This window comes from Acromyrmex echinatior, chromosome 16 (assembly GCF_024713525.1).
Source record: "Acromyrmex echinatior isolate Ae372 chromosome 16, ASM2471352v2, whole genome shotgun sequence".
NCBI classification, from domain to species: domain Eukaryota; kingdom Metazoa; phylum Arthropoda; class Insecta; order Hymenoptera; family Formicidae; genus Acromyrmex; species Acromyrmex echinatior.
The window spans coordinates 7,791,959-7,810,973 of NC_141867.1; the positions used below are offsets into that span (position 1 = coordinate 7,791,959).

At 33.4% G+C, this 19,015-nt stretch overlaps 2 protein-coding genes across 9 annotated transcripts in view; one reads left to right on the top strand and one right to left on the bottom strand.

The window, feature by feature from the left end:
* The window catches only part of LOC105143963 (colorectal mutant cancer protein), a 76,930-nt gene that overhangs the window by 42,048 nt on the left and 15,867 nt on the right, over positions 1 to 19,015 (top strand). For 3 of the 7 annotated variants that reach the window (XM_011052577.2, XM_011052578.2, XM_087414839.1), the window contains exon 2: positions 4,833 to 5,573. The exons of 1 other annotated variant lie outside the window; for it this stretch is intronic. In XM_011052577.2, coding sequence (XP_011050879.1) covers positions 5,322 to 5,573 — 252 coding nt within the window. In that variant the 5' untranslated portion in view covers positions 4,833 to 5,321. The remainder of the gene's footprint in view (positions 1 to 4,832; positions 5,574 to 19,015) is intronic. 3 more of the 7 variants (XM_011052579.2, XM_087414838.1, XM_087414840.1) reach the window with 1 other exon arrangement.
* Positions 12,668 to 14,996, bottom strand: LOC105143961 (uncharacterized). Of its 2 annotated transcripts, none has more exons than XM_011052574.2 (2): positions 14,886 to 14,996; positions 12,668 to 13,667 (listed from the first exon to the last, which is right to left on the bottom strand). In XM_011052574.2, exon 2 carries the CDS (start codon positions 13,645 to 13,647, stop codon positions 13,426 to 13,428), a length of 222 nt encoding a protein of 73 aa, XP_011050876.1. In that variant the 5' UTR covers positions 13,648 to 13,667; positions 14,886 to 14,996; the 3' UTR covers positions 12,668 to 13,425. The 2 variants fall into 2 exon arrangements, with proteins under 2 accessions (XP_011050876.1, XP_087270968.1); XM_087414842.1 differs by having other exon boundaries at positions 12,668 to 13,680; positions 14,886 to 14,965.

Below are 19,015 nucleotides of genomic sequence, written 5' to 3' on the forward strand. Positions count from 1 at the left end.
CAATTATTATTATTATTATTATTACTAACACCTTAAAGTCTCAATTATGGATCAAGTCATAATTATGAATTAACTTTCAAAATTAAATATTTTATAGATATACATATAGGTATATTAATAAATTATAGAAATTTTCTATTGTACATTTTTTAATGTTTTATAATTATTATAATGTAAAATCACTTTCTCAGTCATTGCTGATATTTAAAAAAGAAGTGGAATGTTATTGTAATTCTTTAATAATTTCTTAATATTATGATACTTTTACAGTAGATCGTACTTAGTACACTATTACATTGTATAAGTTAATACAATATGAATTTTATTATTTTATTGATATAAATAATTTTACATTAAAGAAATTTTTTAATGAAATAATATTTGCTAATCCATAATTAGAATTTATATATAGGCTGATATTCTTGATCGATTCTTATTTTAAGACTGTCTTAAATAATGTCTTAAGATGTTAATACAGCTGATTGGTTATTTCATAACATTTTAAATATAAAAATTGATTATATGAATAGTTATAAGCATTTTTAAATATCCTTCCAAAATTCGCAATCGATTCATTGAACATAGAATTTTTCTTTAAAAATATAATATTTACTGCTTACATTGATATTAACAATCTTTTTAAATGTTTGCTCATTAAATTTTAACGAGTTATTGAAGGTGATTTTAATTTAATAAAATGACTCATAAGCACAGAAATCATCTTATAACAGCAATTAATATCGTCTTTAATTAATACTATCATCTTATAAAAGTAATATCTATAAAGCTGAAATTTATAGCCATAATTATTTTACCATGCAATTATCACAAATACCAAACATTTCTCTCAGCGACATCTCCTTTGAATCCGTATGATTTCGGAATAAGAACCGACGCCTATGAATCATCAAAGATATATTTAATTTTTTATCCAGCCGAACTTCTATATCTTCCTTAATTTCGAGAAATAAACGTACGCGCGGCATCATTAAATTAAATCACCTTCTACAGCCAGTTGCAATTTCAACGGGTTGATGCATTCACTGTGGTTTATTAAAACTGTACTCTATGCTCACTTACGTCTGCGATACCGTTGATCGCCCGCAATTAGTATTCGTCCAGTCGCCGCGTACCGGTCCGTTTTCCTAAATTCGCGCGGTTCTCTCAACGCTCCATCTCGAGTAATTAACTCGTTTAATTAACGCGGGGCTACGCGACTGATAAGAGCGGCGAGTCCGCGACTCGTTTACGCGCCACGGAATTCCATCGTCGCGCAACACCGACTATTCTTGACTCTGCGTTGACTTACGATAAGAACATGTCTGCCGAGAACACCAGAGAACGTACCATCCACACCAGCCTCTCTTTTCTTCCTTATTCCTTCATAATCTCAATATTCTCATGAGAACATTTTCTCTTATCGCCTGTCAAACACATCTTCCTATCATTTTGCGTTTTTTATTTATGTGTATGAATTGTTATACATAAATTATCAATTCATTATTTTCTCTTTCTTCCTTTCTTTCGAAAAATCCAAGGCCAAATTCATAGTCCATTCTTATTTCTTAAGGAATATTTTAATCATCTCAAGGAATATTTTAAGATGCTAATACGATTCTGTGATTACACTCGAATATTTTATTAAATGATTACATTTTAATTATGTAAATTAATTCTGCATAATATAAAACTTGTAGTTGGCTGAATAATCGCCATTATGTTTTTCTTTGAGTGTGGTTTATGATATTAAAGATTATATAAAATATTATAGTTTAGTTATTGTACAATTATAAAATAAATAATTTATTCAGTTATATACACGGACAGAATTTTCTCTTAAAATTTATCCTGAAAATTTGCTTAATTTTTACCCTGAGAATTTACCAGTAAAATTAAATTTACAATATTTTATATTTTATTGTAGTTTTATTAATGAATAAGAAAGACTTGCATAAAATTCTTTGAAATACAATGTTATTAAGAAAAAATTTAAGAAAAAATTCAAGAAAAAATTCCTTCCGCTTACATTAATTCTACATATAATAAAATAAAATTTATATAGTTGTCATATCTTTTTTTCTAACTTTATAACATGACATTGTACTTAGGATAATCTTAAATGAGAATCGGCTATGAATAACGACCTAAAATTCATTCTCTATTTATTATCAAGTTCATCGTCCGATTTAACAAGGTATGAACCAAAACATGCGCAATGCGAACCGAATTAATGATCGAGAAACCCGTTCTTGTTTTGTCGGGGTGTTGCACACCTTACGGTTTTCATCGCGCGTAACGTGGGCCTGAATAGTTAAATAATAATTAAAGAGTTTCTAGACCAAGGTGATTTTGTTGATTTTTTTTTTCTTTTTTTTTACTTAAAGCTATGTGCAAACTCAATTACGCATAACGCTTCGTGAATCTTCGTGGGCGTCGGCGAGGACAAACAACCACCGTGGGCAGCGGATGATTTATTAAATTCTCGTTTCTCTCGTCGGTATTTTTTAACGAGACCATATATTCGACGCCCACACACCTTTCCGAGTTGCATATTTCATTCGCTTTTTCCGTGCGCGTATTTTTGGAATTCAACAAGTTTTTTTTTTATCGTTAAATCCATGCTTTATACGAGAGAGAGAAAAAAAAAATATATATATATATATATATAAAATAGATCAATTTTCCGAAAGATATATTCTTCACTCGTGATAGCTGACGAGTTTGAAAAATGCAAAAGCAGTGTTGTTTACTTCATAAGTCACGAATCCACTCGAGTTTAATGGATTCGAGCGTGAAGGAGTTAATCGAACCCACGACGATCACTCCCGACTTGGTGCGTTTCTTGGAGCTTGGTATGTATTAAGGGCGGAGTTTCCGTATCTACTTTAGATAGACGGCCCCAGCCATCGTTAGCCCGAATGTACTCGTTATTTAGCCAGTTTAATGGGTTCGAGCGCCTCATCCAGCGCCGCTTAATCGTAATCCATCCACGCTGCTAGCGGAAAATGGTCGGCGCGGGTGGGAATTTACGCCCCGGTTTATGTAGATACATTTTTGCATCCGAGAGATTTACAACTCGCCGCGACGGTCGATCGTCCCGAGGAAATTTTCGCGAGTTACGCCACGAGACGTAATAACGAAATTGGGTTGCCACGGCCGAACAAAAAGGGGTTGTTTTCGAAACTTTTTGCGTCTTCGTTCGTCATCGTCCCTGACATCTCCTCGCTATAGTATAGGAATGTTTTCTCGTTGGCCCAGTATCGCTCGAAGGTGAAAGATGTAACATAAACCAGTCACGTCGGCGCGATGGTCCTGTAAACTGAAAGAAGGAAAAAAGTTGACATATCGATCGACGGCGCGCCCGTTGCGGAAATGTATTCACGGCGAGCGATAGATAAATCACATTTAAGCTTTAATGGCACACGAGCGATGCGCGGAGCGTTTTAAATACGCTGAATATTTTAGATTAGGGCGGGCTTGGTGCTCGATCAGTTTACGTGACGAATTTTAATTCCCGGAAAATAATCCGATCCGCGAAACTTTATTTTATGGTTTTGCGGACGAGCTAATAAATAATTAACGAACGTCGCAGCGAGCTGCTCGTTAAGCGTCGCGAAAAAAAGGGAAACTCGCAACGACGAGAGTTTCCGGCGGCATTTCGCGCTTGCTTTACCGCAAATTTATATTCTGAAATGTTATTTTCAAATGGCTAGATTTTTTTAAATCTTTGAATCAAGCGCAGATCAATTTTTTATTTTGTAATACTATTATTTTTAATTGAATTCATTACATTAAATTAAAAACTAACATAAAATTTAGTAACATTTATATATATATATATATCTAAAATTTTTATTTAAAAAATGACATATTAATTTGAATTTAAAAGAGATTTTATTATAAAATATTTTACTATTAGTTGTTTCTAATATTGATTTGTTTCATTTTTCTAAAATTTAATAATCAGTATGATTTATTATCTAAAATAAAAATCTTTTTACGTAAAGCATATAAAATACATTTTTTTTAGTATTATATTATGTTATTTTTATAATTTTTGTCAGTTCATTCCATTGGATAAAATGCGAGGCAATAAAATGTGATATGCACCATAATTTTTTCATTTATTGGATTTTTCCAGCTAACCCTGGCGAGTATTATTTTTTAAATAAAAAAATAAAAGATATTTAATAGTGCACCTGAATTTTTCTGACGATTATTCAGATATTCAGCGAATTGGCTATTGCGCAATCGTGATTTCAGTCAAGTATTTCGAAAACAAATATCGATTCGAATGCACAAACGCCAGCAAACATCGTTAGACCATGCGCAAAAGCCGCATTGTGGACTAGGAGCGAGCAAGTATACGAAAAATGTATGTGTGTTGCGAGTCCAAAATAGAAGTCGATCAATACCATGTGCAAAATGCCTAGCATCGACGTAACCGCCGGTGTGATACCAGCGTATTTCTCCATCCGCGAATCATGATACTCTCTCTCGAACGTGGCGAACGCAAAATCCCCTGCGTGTCGCTTTATTCATAAATCTCTGTCTTTCTCTCCGTCCAAAAATATTTTATTCACGCGCGTAAATCCACGAATGTAGGATACATCATACGGTACAGTTAATAGCGCTCGTGATATCGCATTACACTTGAATCGGACGTCCGTACTCGGCGCATTAATCCGTATTAACTCGCGAAACGACGTGCATCCAACGGCGCGTGGATCCGTTACTCGTCTGCCTTCTCGCGGTCTCGGCTCTTCATCCTCGGATAAATAAAGCATTCATTAAACATTCATCGAGTATTTCCTTTCCTGGTGTATATCCAGCCGGCCGGTGCGAAATCCCTGACTAGCAAACTTGATTGCACGAGTCCAATCGCGCGCGTCAGGCATTACCGCAACATCCTTTCCGACACAGCCGTGTGATCTCAAATGGGTGGATCAGATAGGAAGTAATAAGACCAAAAGTAAATTAAACGAAACTTGAGAAGGAAGAGGAAAAAGACAGCCGGTGGCGGCAGTGGCGACCATTCGATCGATCGGTGCGAGCGACGATCCGCGACGGATGTCTCGATCGCGATCGATCTGAGATTACATCGCGCGGAACGGCGAAAGATGCCTTCCTGAGGAGCGTACTGAGTCGCCAGCAGCTCGCAGCTCTCGGAATTCAACGTGGCGGGTTTCGCGGTAGCCGTAAACAATGGCTCGGCGGAGCCGCGCTACTACGTGGACCATCTGCACCGGCAGCACGTGCAGCTGCAGCAGCAGCAGCAGCAACAGCAGCAACATCAGCAGCAACAACCGTTGCGCTACCCGATGCAAATGCAGATGTTTACCGGCCACGTGCCAACCTTGGCCGCGAAGGAGACCGTTCTCGAGCCGCCGCTACGTCGCGACGATCTTGTCTATGTTCACTGCGCGTCGGAGGATGAGGAGGTTCCTGAGGACGAGGAGGAAGAGTCCAAGGGTCTTACCAGGTCTAGGTCGTGGCTCTGCTGCCCCAATGATCGCCGACCCGATAAGACCGTGCCCATACAGGTCGAGGCCAATAAGGACGTGCAAAATGCTGTAAGTTTTCCCGAAGTGGCCTTAGACGATGTAGGTGAAGGAAAGGACGCAAGACTAGAGAAAAGATAGGGAGGAATCTGTATTCAGAGATAAATCTATGTGCTTTAACACAGTTGAAGCTCAAGGTCTACGTTAGGAAATGAATGTTCACATAAAGGAATCCGATAACTATCACGTCCGTCGAATAAATTTCGGAAGAGATAGATAGATAGATAGATAAAACGGTTGTTAGAAATTCTAGGGCAAGCTTTCTAAGAGCAAATTGTATTGAAATTGGGAGAAAACTAGTTACGTAACAGACGATGAATAAATGGCGCAATAAAGGTTAAGTGGAAAAGAGAAGATGTATTGATAAAAGTAAAATGAAGAAGAAATAAAGTGAATTACACTATTAAATATCAAGGAGTAAAAATAACTCAACTCCTTGAGTTACATAATATTTTGTTGTTTTCAACATGTCGAAATATAAATCAATTTATTTCCATGTTTAATTTCGAAGCAAATGACGTCCATATTAAGGTATACATTTAAATAACAAACTTTTAAGTCAAATTTAATACATTTTCTTGAGTTAAATTGTTTAACTTCATTGTTTTAATTAAGTTAACAATAAAACTGAATAGGAGACCTACACGGAGAGAATTTTTTCTTAGAGTTTACTCTGAAAATATAATAGTCGTGGGACAACATTGTATTTCCAAGAATTTTAATCTCTCTCATTCATTAATAAAACTACAGTAAAATATAAAATAAGTTTGATTAATTCTACTGAAGTACATAGTAAAAATATTTAAAATATTATATTATATCTACCACAACTACCATATTTTCGGGATAAATTTTAAAACAAAATTCTCTCTGTGCAGAAATGAAGAAAAGTAACTCAAATTAAATATCAATTAACAGTGTAGAATACAATGAATAGATCCCTATAAAAAAAAGTATAGATATAAATATAAGAAAGTGGTTTTTTTTGTAGATTTTTAATCTACTTAGATATATTTATTCAAATTTCAATAGATGCACTATATTTTTGTTTAATTTTCGAAGTGTTCCTCAACGAAATTTTTAATAACTTTATCGTGTTCAGAAAGTCAAAATCTACAAAAAACATTATTTTTTTTATACGTTTTTGGACAAAAATCCACTCTTTTTAACTTTCTCTTTATCGGGAAAGACAACTTTCTTGATTTTCTCGTCCTGAAGATGTTACCATATCTGATATCACTCCTCGTATCTGTCGCGAGTACGGGGGATTTTTGGAACTGATTTATCGCGTGATGCTGACTTTTTCCATTCGCACTCGCGATATGACGTCACGTCCTGACATATGCCGTCAGGAAAATCTGTCAGCAAGTCGATACACGACAGTCAGGCAGGCAGGCATTGCTCTTTTCAGATCTCCGCGGTTTTGCAGTCTATCTCGCGGGCGACGATAAATCATCGCGTCGCCGCCGTCAGTCATACAAACGAAAACACAAAAGAACTTTTACTCGATAAATTGCACGTCAGTCATAATGAGAGTGGACAAATCCAATGGCGCTTTGCCTTTTCACAAATAATGAATTTTGCGGATCTCTTTCATTGATTGTCCTGCATATTAATTGAAAAGGCTTTGCATTCTATTCTACGTCAGTTTTACTGCAACAAAAGTGAGAAAATAATTACTGTCAAAGAGACTGAAATTCTTTTTCAATCTTAACATAAATATAAAGCATCTCTACAAATTGACATACGTGTTCTACGTATCTAATAAAAATTAAATTAGGAAGTTTTATTGAAAAATAATAAAAGAATAATCAAGGTACAGTCGAATCTCCGTAAAGTTAATCTTCATTTTTGTTTTAACTTCGCATTTGTTTACTTTTACGGAGGTCGGTCCCGACAAGTTACTCTTATAGAAGTTCGACAGTATCTAGACTCAATGAAAAATAATATATAATCTGTCTTTTAAATTGCGGTACGATGATTTTCAACAGAATTATGAGCAATCAAAGTCAAAATAATCTTTCACTTAATTGGCGAGTAACTCAGTAACAAAATATCGTAGAAATATTAAAAAAAAAAGATGTTGCAAGGAAAACTTCAAACTTTCATGTCAGATAGTTCATGTCGAAAATTTTTGCAAATTTTTTTAGGTGCATGACCAGCTCACAAAGAAAATGAGAAGAAAATTCTCCATCTTTTTCAGTTCGTAGTTTTCTATATGTAAAAATTATCGAATTTACAGAAACTAAAAAAATATAGTAACCTTTTAAAAGTACAAATTTTAAGTTTTAAAATTCTTTTTTTTTAAATTGTTGATTTTTAACGAAGATATCATACAATACAATTTTGATCTAAAACAAAATGACAATACCTTTCTTTCCAATTCAGAAGGCAATTATTTACCTATAACAAAATATTACACCATTTGTAAACGAGATATTGCACTTTGCTTTACTAGTAATAACAGAATGAACAAAATTGAGCAATAAATTGATGCAAGCGAGTCAAATGGACAGCTTGTACAATTTACAGTGCTATCTGTTGAATTCACTGTGTAATTACCTACAAGCAGCAAAAACATTTGTTCCAATTATCCTGCACAGTTAGTGATTTATGTGTTATTTGTACAATAATTTTACATATAAAACTTGTATAATTGTCACTTTTATAATAATTGCTACTACTATTTTTCTCTGAGTGTAAGCAATACGATTAATCGTTTTCGCAAAATTAACAGAGTCTACGAAAAGTTATCGCAGTCATTTTCGTTTATACGAATTCTTAAAATTCTTAAAGATCTGATAAGCTAAAAAAAGAACAATTTAAGACTGTTGACTTTTCTAATTTATCATCATGTACAATTTTACTGCGTAATACGGAAGCAGATTAAGGTTTAGTTTCACACTTCCACGTGCTTCTAATATTTATGGCGTGTTTCCTAGGGCATCACACTCTCCTCTTATTGGTGTCTCCACGGACCTGACGTTTCCGTGCACACCCTCAGTTTTTCGACAAATTTCTCCCGAGCTAATCTCATGATGGTTACGGCTGACGGAAAACTTCCGCCGCTTCTTTTTTTCCCGCAGGAGATGTAACTTCTGCGAAAATTACTTCCAAGTAATATCCGATAAAATGATTCAAGTGAGGCTATCGCCAGCTGGAAACGCAGTCTGGATCTTTTTCAAAGATATATTTGCGGTGTTAAATTACGCTTCAAAAGCATAGACCATCGAAAGCATTTTTATAACGCAGATAAGTTATTTTTACATTTTCTCAAATGGTTTTCGTTATTAATAGAACATATTTTATCTTTATAGAGATAAAATTTCTGTCGAGATAAACTTGGCGCCGTGCTTTGTATAAAGCACATTTTTCATCTCAAAATTAGACACAATATTTAATCCTTAACTGTGGACATTACATACTAGTAAATGTAAAGTTCTGGAAAAACTTCTATTTTTAAATAAAGAAAAAGAGAAACAAGTACAACGATTCTCCGTTTTGTATACATATTTATCGCTGTAGTTTCTTACATTTTTTTTATCATTAATGGTGCACAGAATCATGTTTTATCATTTTTTTTTTTTGACTGAAAAATTATTAGGTGTTGGAATTAATTCGTAGCGTTTTACAAGTGATGGGAAGTACTTTCATTAATGTATTTTTTAATGCTCATGTGAAATAAATAACATTCTTTCATTAAAAAACGCTACGAATTAATTCCAACACCTAATATTATAATTCCAAATAGGTTTTTTAACAAGATGTGTTAAAAGAGGAAACCGGACTTCGTCTTCCTTGGAGAAAAATCGGAGAAATTTGAGTGTGAAATTTTGCTTGTGCCAAAAAAAGAGATTCAGATTACAAACAGAGGATTAAAACATGGAGTGCAAAAGAAGATAATATGCGAACGTGGAGCTGCTTGTCGAAGATCGACTAGAGAGAATCGATCTTCTTGAGGCGAACGAACGAGTGAGTTCTCGAGCGGTGTAAATCGCGATGGGAAAAGGGCGCGGTGAGAGAAATAATCGCGAAACACCTCCGCGGTTTCGTGCCACGATCGCGGAAACGATCGACAGCGGCGGCTGCACCGTCTCGTGTGGCGATCGCACTAAATTGCATCGACGACGAGGGAGCCTGGTTTTCTGTAATGGATCTTCGCTCACGCGTGGCTGGCAAAACACGCGCGAACCGTGAAACCAGCAAACGCCTACCGTTGCATTCCACGGTACGTTCCGTGGCGCACAATTGAGGCATTTGCTAGGAACATCGCAACTGCCAGCCAGGTCGCATACCGTCGTAAAGTTCAGCCGAGAGGGCCATATCGTTAACGTTTATGAGTTGGTTGACACCGACGAATACCCGGCTAAGTCTATACGACATTGCACGCGATAAAGCCGATAGACGTCAGCGCAATTTCGCAGATGCTTATCGGATGCGCTCGAGGATAATTTATCTCTGAAAGCCAAACAGGGGAAAACTTGTAAAAAATCTGAAGGAAAAATCGAGAAGAAAATATATTGTAAGCATAAAATCTTGTAACAACTTAGAGAGAAAAAATTGATAGTTTCGTAACGCAGATGGATGTCTCGCGTTACTTTCTTATCACAAGTTAATTTAGTTGAAATTGAAACTGACGTCAAGGATAAAAATGTTGCTATTTTAATGTTGATTATTTTTGGTATTTAGATAAACAAATAAATAAAAATTGTGATGAAACTTTTTATCACTCTGTATACTTATAGTCTGTTCATTATTTGGATCGATGTTACTGTTAATATCTCATTTATATTCCTAATTAATATTAATCAATGCAGTTTATGTGCATCACGTTACTATACCGAATTTAATCTTCTTCGAAAAGCAGATCAATGAAGCTAGCATGACATTCTATTAATATAAAAAAAATAATGACAGTTTTAGTAGCACTTTTTATAGTTCTACAGTTCTACTTAAAAATAAAAAAAGTTCCGCATTTTTTATACGAAAAAACCAAATATGAATGGCGTGAACTCTGCTAGAACTGTCGCTAAAACTATAAACTCGACACTTTCTTAAAATGTCGTGTTCGTTTTCTACATATATGTAAAATGTATAAAAATTGGAAATTGTTGGAATTCTGTTTTCAAAATGCATATATAAGTAGATTTTTGGTAGAGTCGGGAATTGTTACTAAAAATGCTAATAATTTATCATTTTCTTGTACTTTAAAGGAAAACTGTCATGCTAGATTCGCGAAGTTAGCACGTTATATTTTCATATTAGGTTTTTTCACATAAAAAATGCGGAACTTTTTTTATTTTTAGGTAGAACTGTTACATAGAACTATGAAAAGTCTTACTGGAACTGATTTTTTTTTTTTTTATATCAATGGAATGTCATGATAGCTTCACAGATCCTCGAAAAGCAGCGCCTTTTCAAAAACGCAGACACAAAAGACGCTTCGCTACGAAAGCGCAAGAATCGTACGATTGTATTTCGATTTAGAAATAGCTTTGATGCTTGTGCTGTGCATCAACGAGAAAAAGGTATCACCTCGACTCGCTGGACCGCGAAAATATATCCCACGTCTTCCATTTTTCTGTTCACCCTCTCCCGTTTTTTCTCGCCTCGCTTCTTTTCCGTATATCTTACCCACGCGCAGTATAAAGACATCATCATTTGTATGCAGCTGGTTCTTTTCGATGTAGGTTAATGGTATATGGACCTCCACGAAGGTTTCTCTGTTGCTCGATGCCTCTGGCAACTGGCTCACGCGTGCATTTTTTTTTATTATTATTATAACACGGAAAGTTACTTCGCAGACGCAATCTACATTATTACACAGAAAATATCGATGAGAATTAAGAAGAATGTGACACCTACGATACGGAAGAAATTGGATCAGCGAATTAATAAGGATTTTTAAGTAAAATGAAAATTGCGAAATATGATGAAAACAAAAATTACAAAAAATATTTTAAAATTTCCACTTTCTGAATGAATGAAGATGATCGCGACAGGATTTTTTGCGGTTCGCCAATCGATTCGATTCATCATTTCGAAGTGAATATTACTTCGTACTTCGTACGAAACGCTCCGGATGTCTCGCCTGCAAAAGAAAAAAGTAAAATAAAAATTATATCTAAATTAATTGCTGGCGGATGGTCCGGTGTGTCCGAAGGCGAGTTCGGTAATCGAATCTCTTGCTCGTGACCTTACTCGCCGATGAAACTGCAAACCGCCGCACGGCCGACCGGCTTTGTAATTGAATCCTTGATTGCTTTTTGTTTGAATTACACTCCTGCCGTCGTGTCTCCCTGTTTGCACTGGACTGACACACGCACTTGTGCACCCCTGACCTTAACCGAGCGAGAAGATCCTCCGTGAATGAAACATCGCGAAAATTGCGAGGCACGTGGTAACATGAAACGTTTCCTTCCTGAGAGTCCAGTTGTATCAGATTTGCCTAAATGTATAAAGTTTATAAAACGATCCCTAAACGCTCAATATTATTATACAAATATTTTGTACAGTATCGATTTACAGTACCTCCTTCCAAACAATCTCTGAATATAGTCTTCAAATAATCAATACATACAGAAAAATATCATTCTATTGATAAAAAAAGTGATTATTCACTTTACTTTCTTTCTTTTAAGTAATAGTTATCTTTAACAAAGAATATTTTTTATAATAATCTCAAAATATACTTATTACAAATTTTAGAAGAAACTTATTATTATATATTCGAAACTAGAATTTTTTTTAACTCTTTGTTTAACGCACGTTTTTATGTTTGTCTTTATTGCACAGGAATATATCCTGACAGTATTCAAGTGTTCCTAATTTTCTGTAAAATGCACTGATTAAAATAAATGTATAAAATCTTTATTTTAGAGGATCTAAAGAAGAGTTCAATTTAATCAAAGTTGTCAAAAATTGTAAATTGCAAAAAAAAAATAACGAATAAAATAACAAATTTTTCGAACTATTACGAAAATTACAAATATACTTTTTAAAAAAATTATTAATAGTATTTAATATAAAAATAAAAATAAAGGGACTAAAGGAATGAACTATTGAAGGTCTATATTTTAGTTATAATAAAAACATGTGTCAAAATATTCCCGTGCAAGTATGTTTATTTCGACAAATGAAATTGCACAATTTTTTATAGAAAAAGCACAATTACTAACGCTTTTTCGCACAAACGGATGATGCTAGATAGGGAAAAGTATACGTTAAACATTTAACTTTTATCTCCTTCTACATCAAAATCCCTCACCTTCCTGTTTCTACAAATGCTGTGCAATTTTCAAACGTTCTGGGTACGCTATACCCCATACAGTAACTGAAAGTTAAAATATTTTATAAAATTAATCGAAGAAGAGGCTTTAATAAGCAAATCGAATTTGTTTTAATTTAATAACCTGATTGAAGTATTAAACTTCACTAGGATTCAAAATTATATTAGGTGTTGGAATTAATTCGTAGCGTTTTACAAGTGATGGGAAGTACTTTCATTAATGTATTTTTTAATGCTCATGTGAAATAAATAACATTCTTTCATTAAAAAACGCTACGAATTAATTCCAACACCTAATATTTTAAATCAATTTAAAGCTAGTTATGAACTTAACATAGACTTATGGAGATACAAACTTTTGAAATACTTAAAACAAATAATTATTTACGTATAGCGTGTATTATTCTGTGTTTAACATTGTGCAATAATATTGATCGTCTATATAAGGACCGCTTAAGCGCCCAGTGACTGTCTATCAACATTTCGATTTTCAATATTTTTTATTAATTACAAGCGAAAGAATACAGCATAGAGAACTGAAGATGCAGTATAAGTTCTCCCTTCTGGCTCGCGAGTTTAGGATTTTGAGGGTTTTGGTCCACATGTCGGTACCGGATCTGTGCCACAAGTGCCACTATTACAATGAGGTGGTGCCATCACGCAGGGTCTGCCATCGGGACAAGACGGTGCATCTTCACAGTTTTTCCCTGGCAGGTGAATGTATTCATCATCCTCCGCCACGACCGTTGTCGAGAGTACGACGGCAATAACCATCAGCAGGGCGATAATTGATTTCATCCTTGATCGACTTTGTTCACCTGTCATGCGAGACTATGAAACATTATTGTGCAATATGATGACATCATAAAATAATGATGACATTACGATGATATTATAAAATAATAATGCGAATAAAAAATGCGACAAATAAGTAAAATTAAAAAATCAACTAATTAATAATAATTTAATTGAGAAACTGAAAGATTGAAATGAAAAAAAATTACAAGATGTCTTCCACTTGAAACGACGATGTGACAGCGAAACGCAATTTATGTTGTCATGCAGAAAATAATGAAGCAAATTAAGAATATGATATATAAGAAAAATAGGGGAGGACCAGCGAGTTAATAAAAGATTAAAAACTTTTAATAAGGTGAAGTTGCGAACTAAAATGAAGAAAAATTACACAAAATACTAATAGCTGTGTCCAAAATTATTAGACACCCTGCACTCTAACTAATTAATACATTCTAAAAAATATACGTGTGGCTTTAATACTATGTGGTGTCTACATAATGTTCACTGTGTTGGTGTTAAATGTTAATATTAACGGTGAGAATTATATGGACATGTAGTGTTAAATCCACATCTGTACTTTTTAGAGTGTATTAATTAGTTTTCTAAAAAATGATGAATTACTTTTCTTTTTAATAATTTCTTAAAATTAGTTGAGATCCATGCATATATACTTCCTTGTAATTTATCGCGTATTTGTAAAAATTTCATCCTAGTATGACATAGTTTTTAAAAAATACATATCATAGATTAGGGATCTACAAAGTCCTGACCTCGACCCGATTGAACGTTTACTAAAGAAAAACGTTTTTTGTAATTAAAAATGCACTTCGAAGCACAAATTGCGATTATGAAAGAATGAGGACGGAATTCACTTGTAAAAACCTAGTAAAGTTTTTAAAAAAAGATTGCAAACATTTTTTTAAGACAAAAGAGAAGTATAATAAAATATTAAATATTCATATTTAATACTAATTTGATTGTGTGATTGATATATTAATAAATAAATCTGTACAAACTTTTTTATTTTTAACAAAAATAATACCGATTTATACCCTCGATAATGAAAAATAACAAGAAAACAAAACGAGCACATTTTTTTGTTTTTATTTTGATGTACACTATATGTCCATACTAAGAATTATGAAATTTAAGACTTAATAATTTTGGCTGTATTTTCAGTATTTATAAAGATGACTACGACAAGATTTTTCTCGATTTGCCAAGCGATGCGATGTTACCTGAGTTTTGAGCACAAAATCTACGTAGCACCAACGATATTTCAGAAATGAATGTTCACATTACCGCTCAACCGACGCGTTTTTATCTGTTACGACCTACCCCTCGCTTCCTCTTCACAGATCGCTCTTTGATTACGTGATCCGATAATCGCCGATGTCTCATAACGTCCGATACGGCTGGTTGCGCGTGAGAAGGACGCCCGTATTTGGATGCGTTATTTTACGCACTTCCCGCGTGAATAAGAAGAAATCGCGATTTTCCGCGGGAAGAGGAAGTGAATGGACGGACAACGTGCCCTGATCTACGCCGTTGATAATTCCACCGTTTAATTTCCTCTACAATAACTGAGAGATTTTGCTCAATTCACGGAAATGATCCCTCAGCAAAATTACATAACCGAGTACAAATGAGCAAACAGATCTGACTCACGCTAAGTTGTCTGCGCGTTATTTTAGCATATTAAGCCTTCCATGATGATTGCATCTATTTGCGATAAGAGCTGCATTGAATTAATTCGATTGGATTGATCTGTGAATCATAAGAAGATGTAAGACTCTCATTTATATTAAATATTATACGTTAAACGAAATTAAGACTTTAGATCTCAATCTGTAATTAATTTTTAAATTAATAGGTGCATAGCACTTTTTTTTTATGCAGAACTTTTTAGAAACTTTTGTTCTGAAAGGAAAACAAAAATATTTTTCAAATGCTCCAGAAGTCTGAAAGTTCATTATTTTTACTAGATTAAGCATGAAATTAATAAATTGCTTATCAATTTAATTTGTGATATTACTATATCTAGTAGTTTGATTGCATTATAAGTTTAAATAGCTACATATTTAGTATATAAATTATTTAATATATATAGAAATTATTTAAAAGCATTAAAGATCTAGCTTTTACTGATTTAGGCTTCTAATTTATCGATTGTGTTCTCATATGTCTAAAATATGTGGGTTTAAAATAAGATTCTTTACTCATTGTTTTTACATTCTTCTGTTTCATAAGAGTAACTAACATAAATTTATCTATAACATAAATATAGTAGTAAAACGTGACTATAAAAATAAAATAAATTACAAGTTATTTAATAACGAGTGATTGAGAACATGTATCGCGGTACTTCGTACGTTTTGAACTTATTATTTATTACAATTTTTCCTTTCCTATTTTACATTCAGACGTTTCGGCTCTTTTGAATCATCATCAACGAATTGCGATTAATTTCTAACGATAGTCGCAATAAATTTCGATTCAAGTATGCAGCTGGGTGTACATCTTCAGTTCGACGTTTGAAGATTCACTTACAGAAAAGATTTCTAGATTTCTAGAGGAAAGGCCCTTAAGATATCGAGTTCATTTTGGGTAAATGCTAGAAGTCTACAGGCATTCTCTAAATCTGAATCAGTGGATAATCACTAATATCAGTGCCAAGTATGCTACTGGTAATCAGTAAATTAAATGCAAGATCCCTAATCTAACTAATCTTTATTATGTGATCTAATTAACCTTGTTTTAGTGCTTAAAACTCAATGAACATGGTATCGAAAAATTGAAATTAACGTGCAAATATCAGTACTTTAGTTATATAATAATTAAAAGTTTTTCAACTCCCTCGAATAAAAGTAGTTTCTGAGAGTTGCAACCGTTTAGTTGTTCGATTAAGTAAGTGCCGCTGCACACTGTAACCGTATATTAATTAGTGAGAATTTTACTTTGTATCTCGCAACATTATTCCAACTCTTATTTACTTCTTTGTATCAACCTGTTCGGGTAATTTACAGCAGAATAATAACTAATGATGGCTCAAAAAGAGTTGAAATTTGAACATAAAATAGGAAAGGAAAGATTGAAAGAATAAATACTATAAATAGTAAGTTCAAAATATTGCGATATATATGCTCTCAATCGCCCGTTATTAAATAACTTGTAATTTATTTTATTTCGAGAGCACAGTTGTTACAGATTGAAATACAATTTTTTGGAGTGTCCCATACATTATACCTATACGATTTGCATATCTTTAGACCCTACACCGAGAAAAAAAATTGAAATATTTCCAAGCAAATGTTACATGTTTTATGTAACATTTTTTCGACATTTATTGATTAAAAAAAATTAATTGTGATGATAAAATATACATTTCTATGAAATGTATTTCATTAATTATAAAAAAATAAAATAAAATAAATAGTTTATTAATTGCTAAGAATAAAATTTTATTTTACCGTATTTGAATAAGAATTTATTTCAGTAAAATAAATATTATCACAAATAAATTTTCAAGTATCTTTTTCTCAGTTCCTATGTATCTATTTATTTAATCCAGGAGTTTTACATCCTATCAACGAAAAAATATGAATTGTTGTAAAATATTATTTTGCATGGGTATTGTTTAACGTACCTTCTTTCTTTTTCAATAACTATTATTTACGAACCTTTAAATATGTAATTCTATTGAAAATTCGCCATAAAGAAACGTTATATATTAACTAAAATCTTTATTTTTTTTTTTATTGTCTTAAGCTGCTTAACGTGCTTATTTCGTTTACCTAATATTTATAATAATGTTTGGTCTCTTTCTTTTTTCTCAGAAAATTAAATCTATATCCCCATAATGTTCTCAGAGAATAATAAATTTATGATACAATCAATGATTTCAGTCAAGTATTTCAAAAACTAGTATTAATTCGAATGTACAAATGCCGATTAAATTAACAGACTATGCGCAAAAAAAGCTACGTTGTGGATTAGGAACGAGCAATACGAAAAATATATATGCGTTGTGAGTTCAAAATAGAAGTCGATATCAATACCATGTACGAAATGCCTAGTATCGACATAAACGCCGATGTGATACCAGCATATTTCTCCATTAGATCCCATTCGCGAATCGTGATATTCTCTCTCGACATGGTGAACGCAAAATTCCTTGCGTGCTGTCGCTTTATTCATAAATTTCTGCCTTTCTCTCCGTCCAAAAATATTTTATTCACGCGCATACATTCGCAAATGTAGGATACACCATACGATACGGTTAGTAGCGCTCGTGATATCGTATTATACTTGAATCGGAAGTCCGTACTCGGCACATTGATCCGTATTAACTCGCGAAGTGGCGCGCATTCAACGGTGCGCGGATCCGTTACTCGTGCCTTCTCGCGGTCTCGGTTCTTCATCCTAAACAAAGCATTCGTTAAACATTCATCAATTATTTCCTTTCCTGATGTATATCCAGCCAGCCGATATGGATCCCTGACTGCAAACTCGATTGCACGAGTCCAATCACGAGTCAGGCATTATCGCAACATTCTCTCCGAGCCATATGATCTCAAATGGGATATGATCAGGTAGAAAGTAATAAGGCTGAAAATAAATTTTAAATGAAACTTGAAAAGGAAGAAGACAACCAGTGGCTGTCTCATTATTATGTATTCACAACTAGAATTTTTTTAACTCTCTGTTTCCGCACGTTTTTACTTTTGTCTTTATCGCACAGGAATATATCCCGTCAATGTTCAAATGTCTCTAATTTTTGATAAAATGTACTGATTAAAGTAAATATATAAAATCTTTATTTTGGAGAATCTAAGGAAGAGCCCCATATAAGTGAAATTGTTAAAAATCGAAAATTGTAAAAAATATTTAATAATGGACAGCAGTGAATTCGTTGATCTGTCACGAAAATTATGAATATATGTACTTTTTAAAAAAAATTATTAATATTTAATATAGAAATAAAAATAAAAAAACTGCAGGAATGAATGGTTGAAGGTGTATGTTTTAGTTAAAATGTGTCACAGAGAAAATATTCCTGTGCAATACATTTCGAAACGACAAGTGAAATTGCACAATTTTTCGTAGGAAAAGCATAATTACTACCGCTTTTTCACTCAAACTGACGACACTAGATAGAGAAAAGTATACGTTGAACACTTAACTTTTATCTTCTCCTACATTCAAGTCTCCTCACCTTCCGGTTTCTATAAATACTGCGCAATTTTTAAACATTCTGGGTATGCCACTCGTACGCTCTCGTACAGTAACTGAGAGTTGAAAATATTTTATAAAATTAATCAAAAAAAAGACTTTATATAATAAGCAAATCAAATTTGTTTTAATTTAA

Bases quoted from the DNA above. Each gene is read 5' to 3' on its own strand.
- LOC105143961 (XM_087414842.1), bottom strand. From the start codon at position 13,674: ATGACAGGTGAACAAAGTCGATCAAGGATGAAATCAATTATCGCCCTG.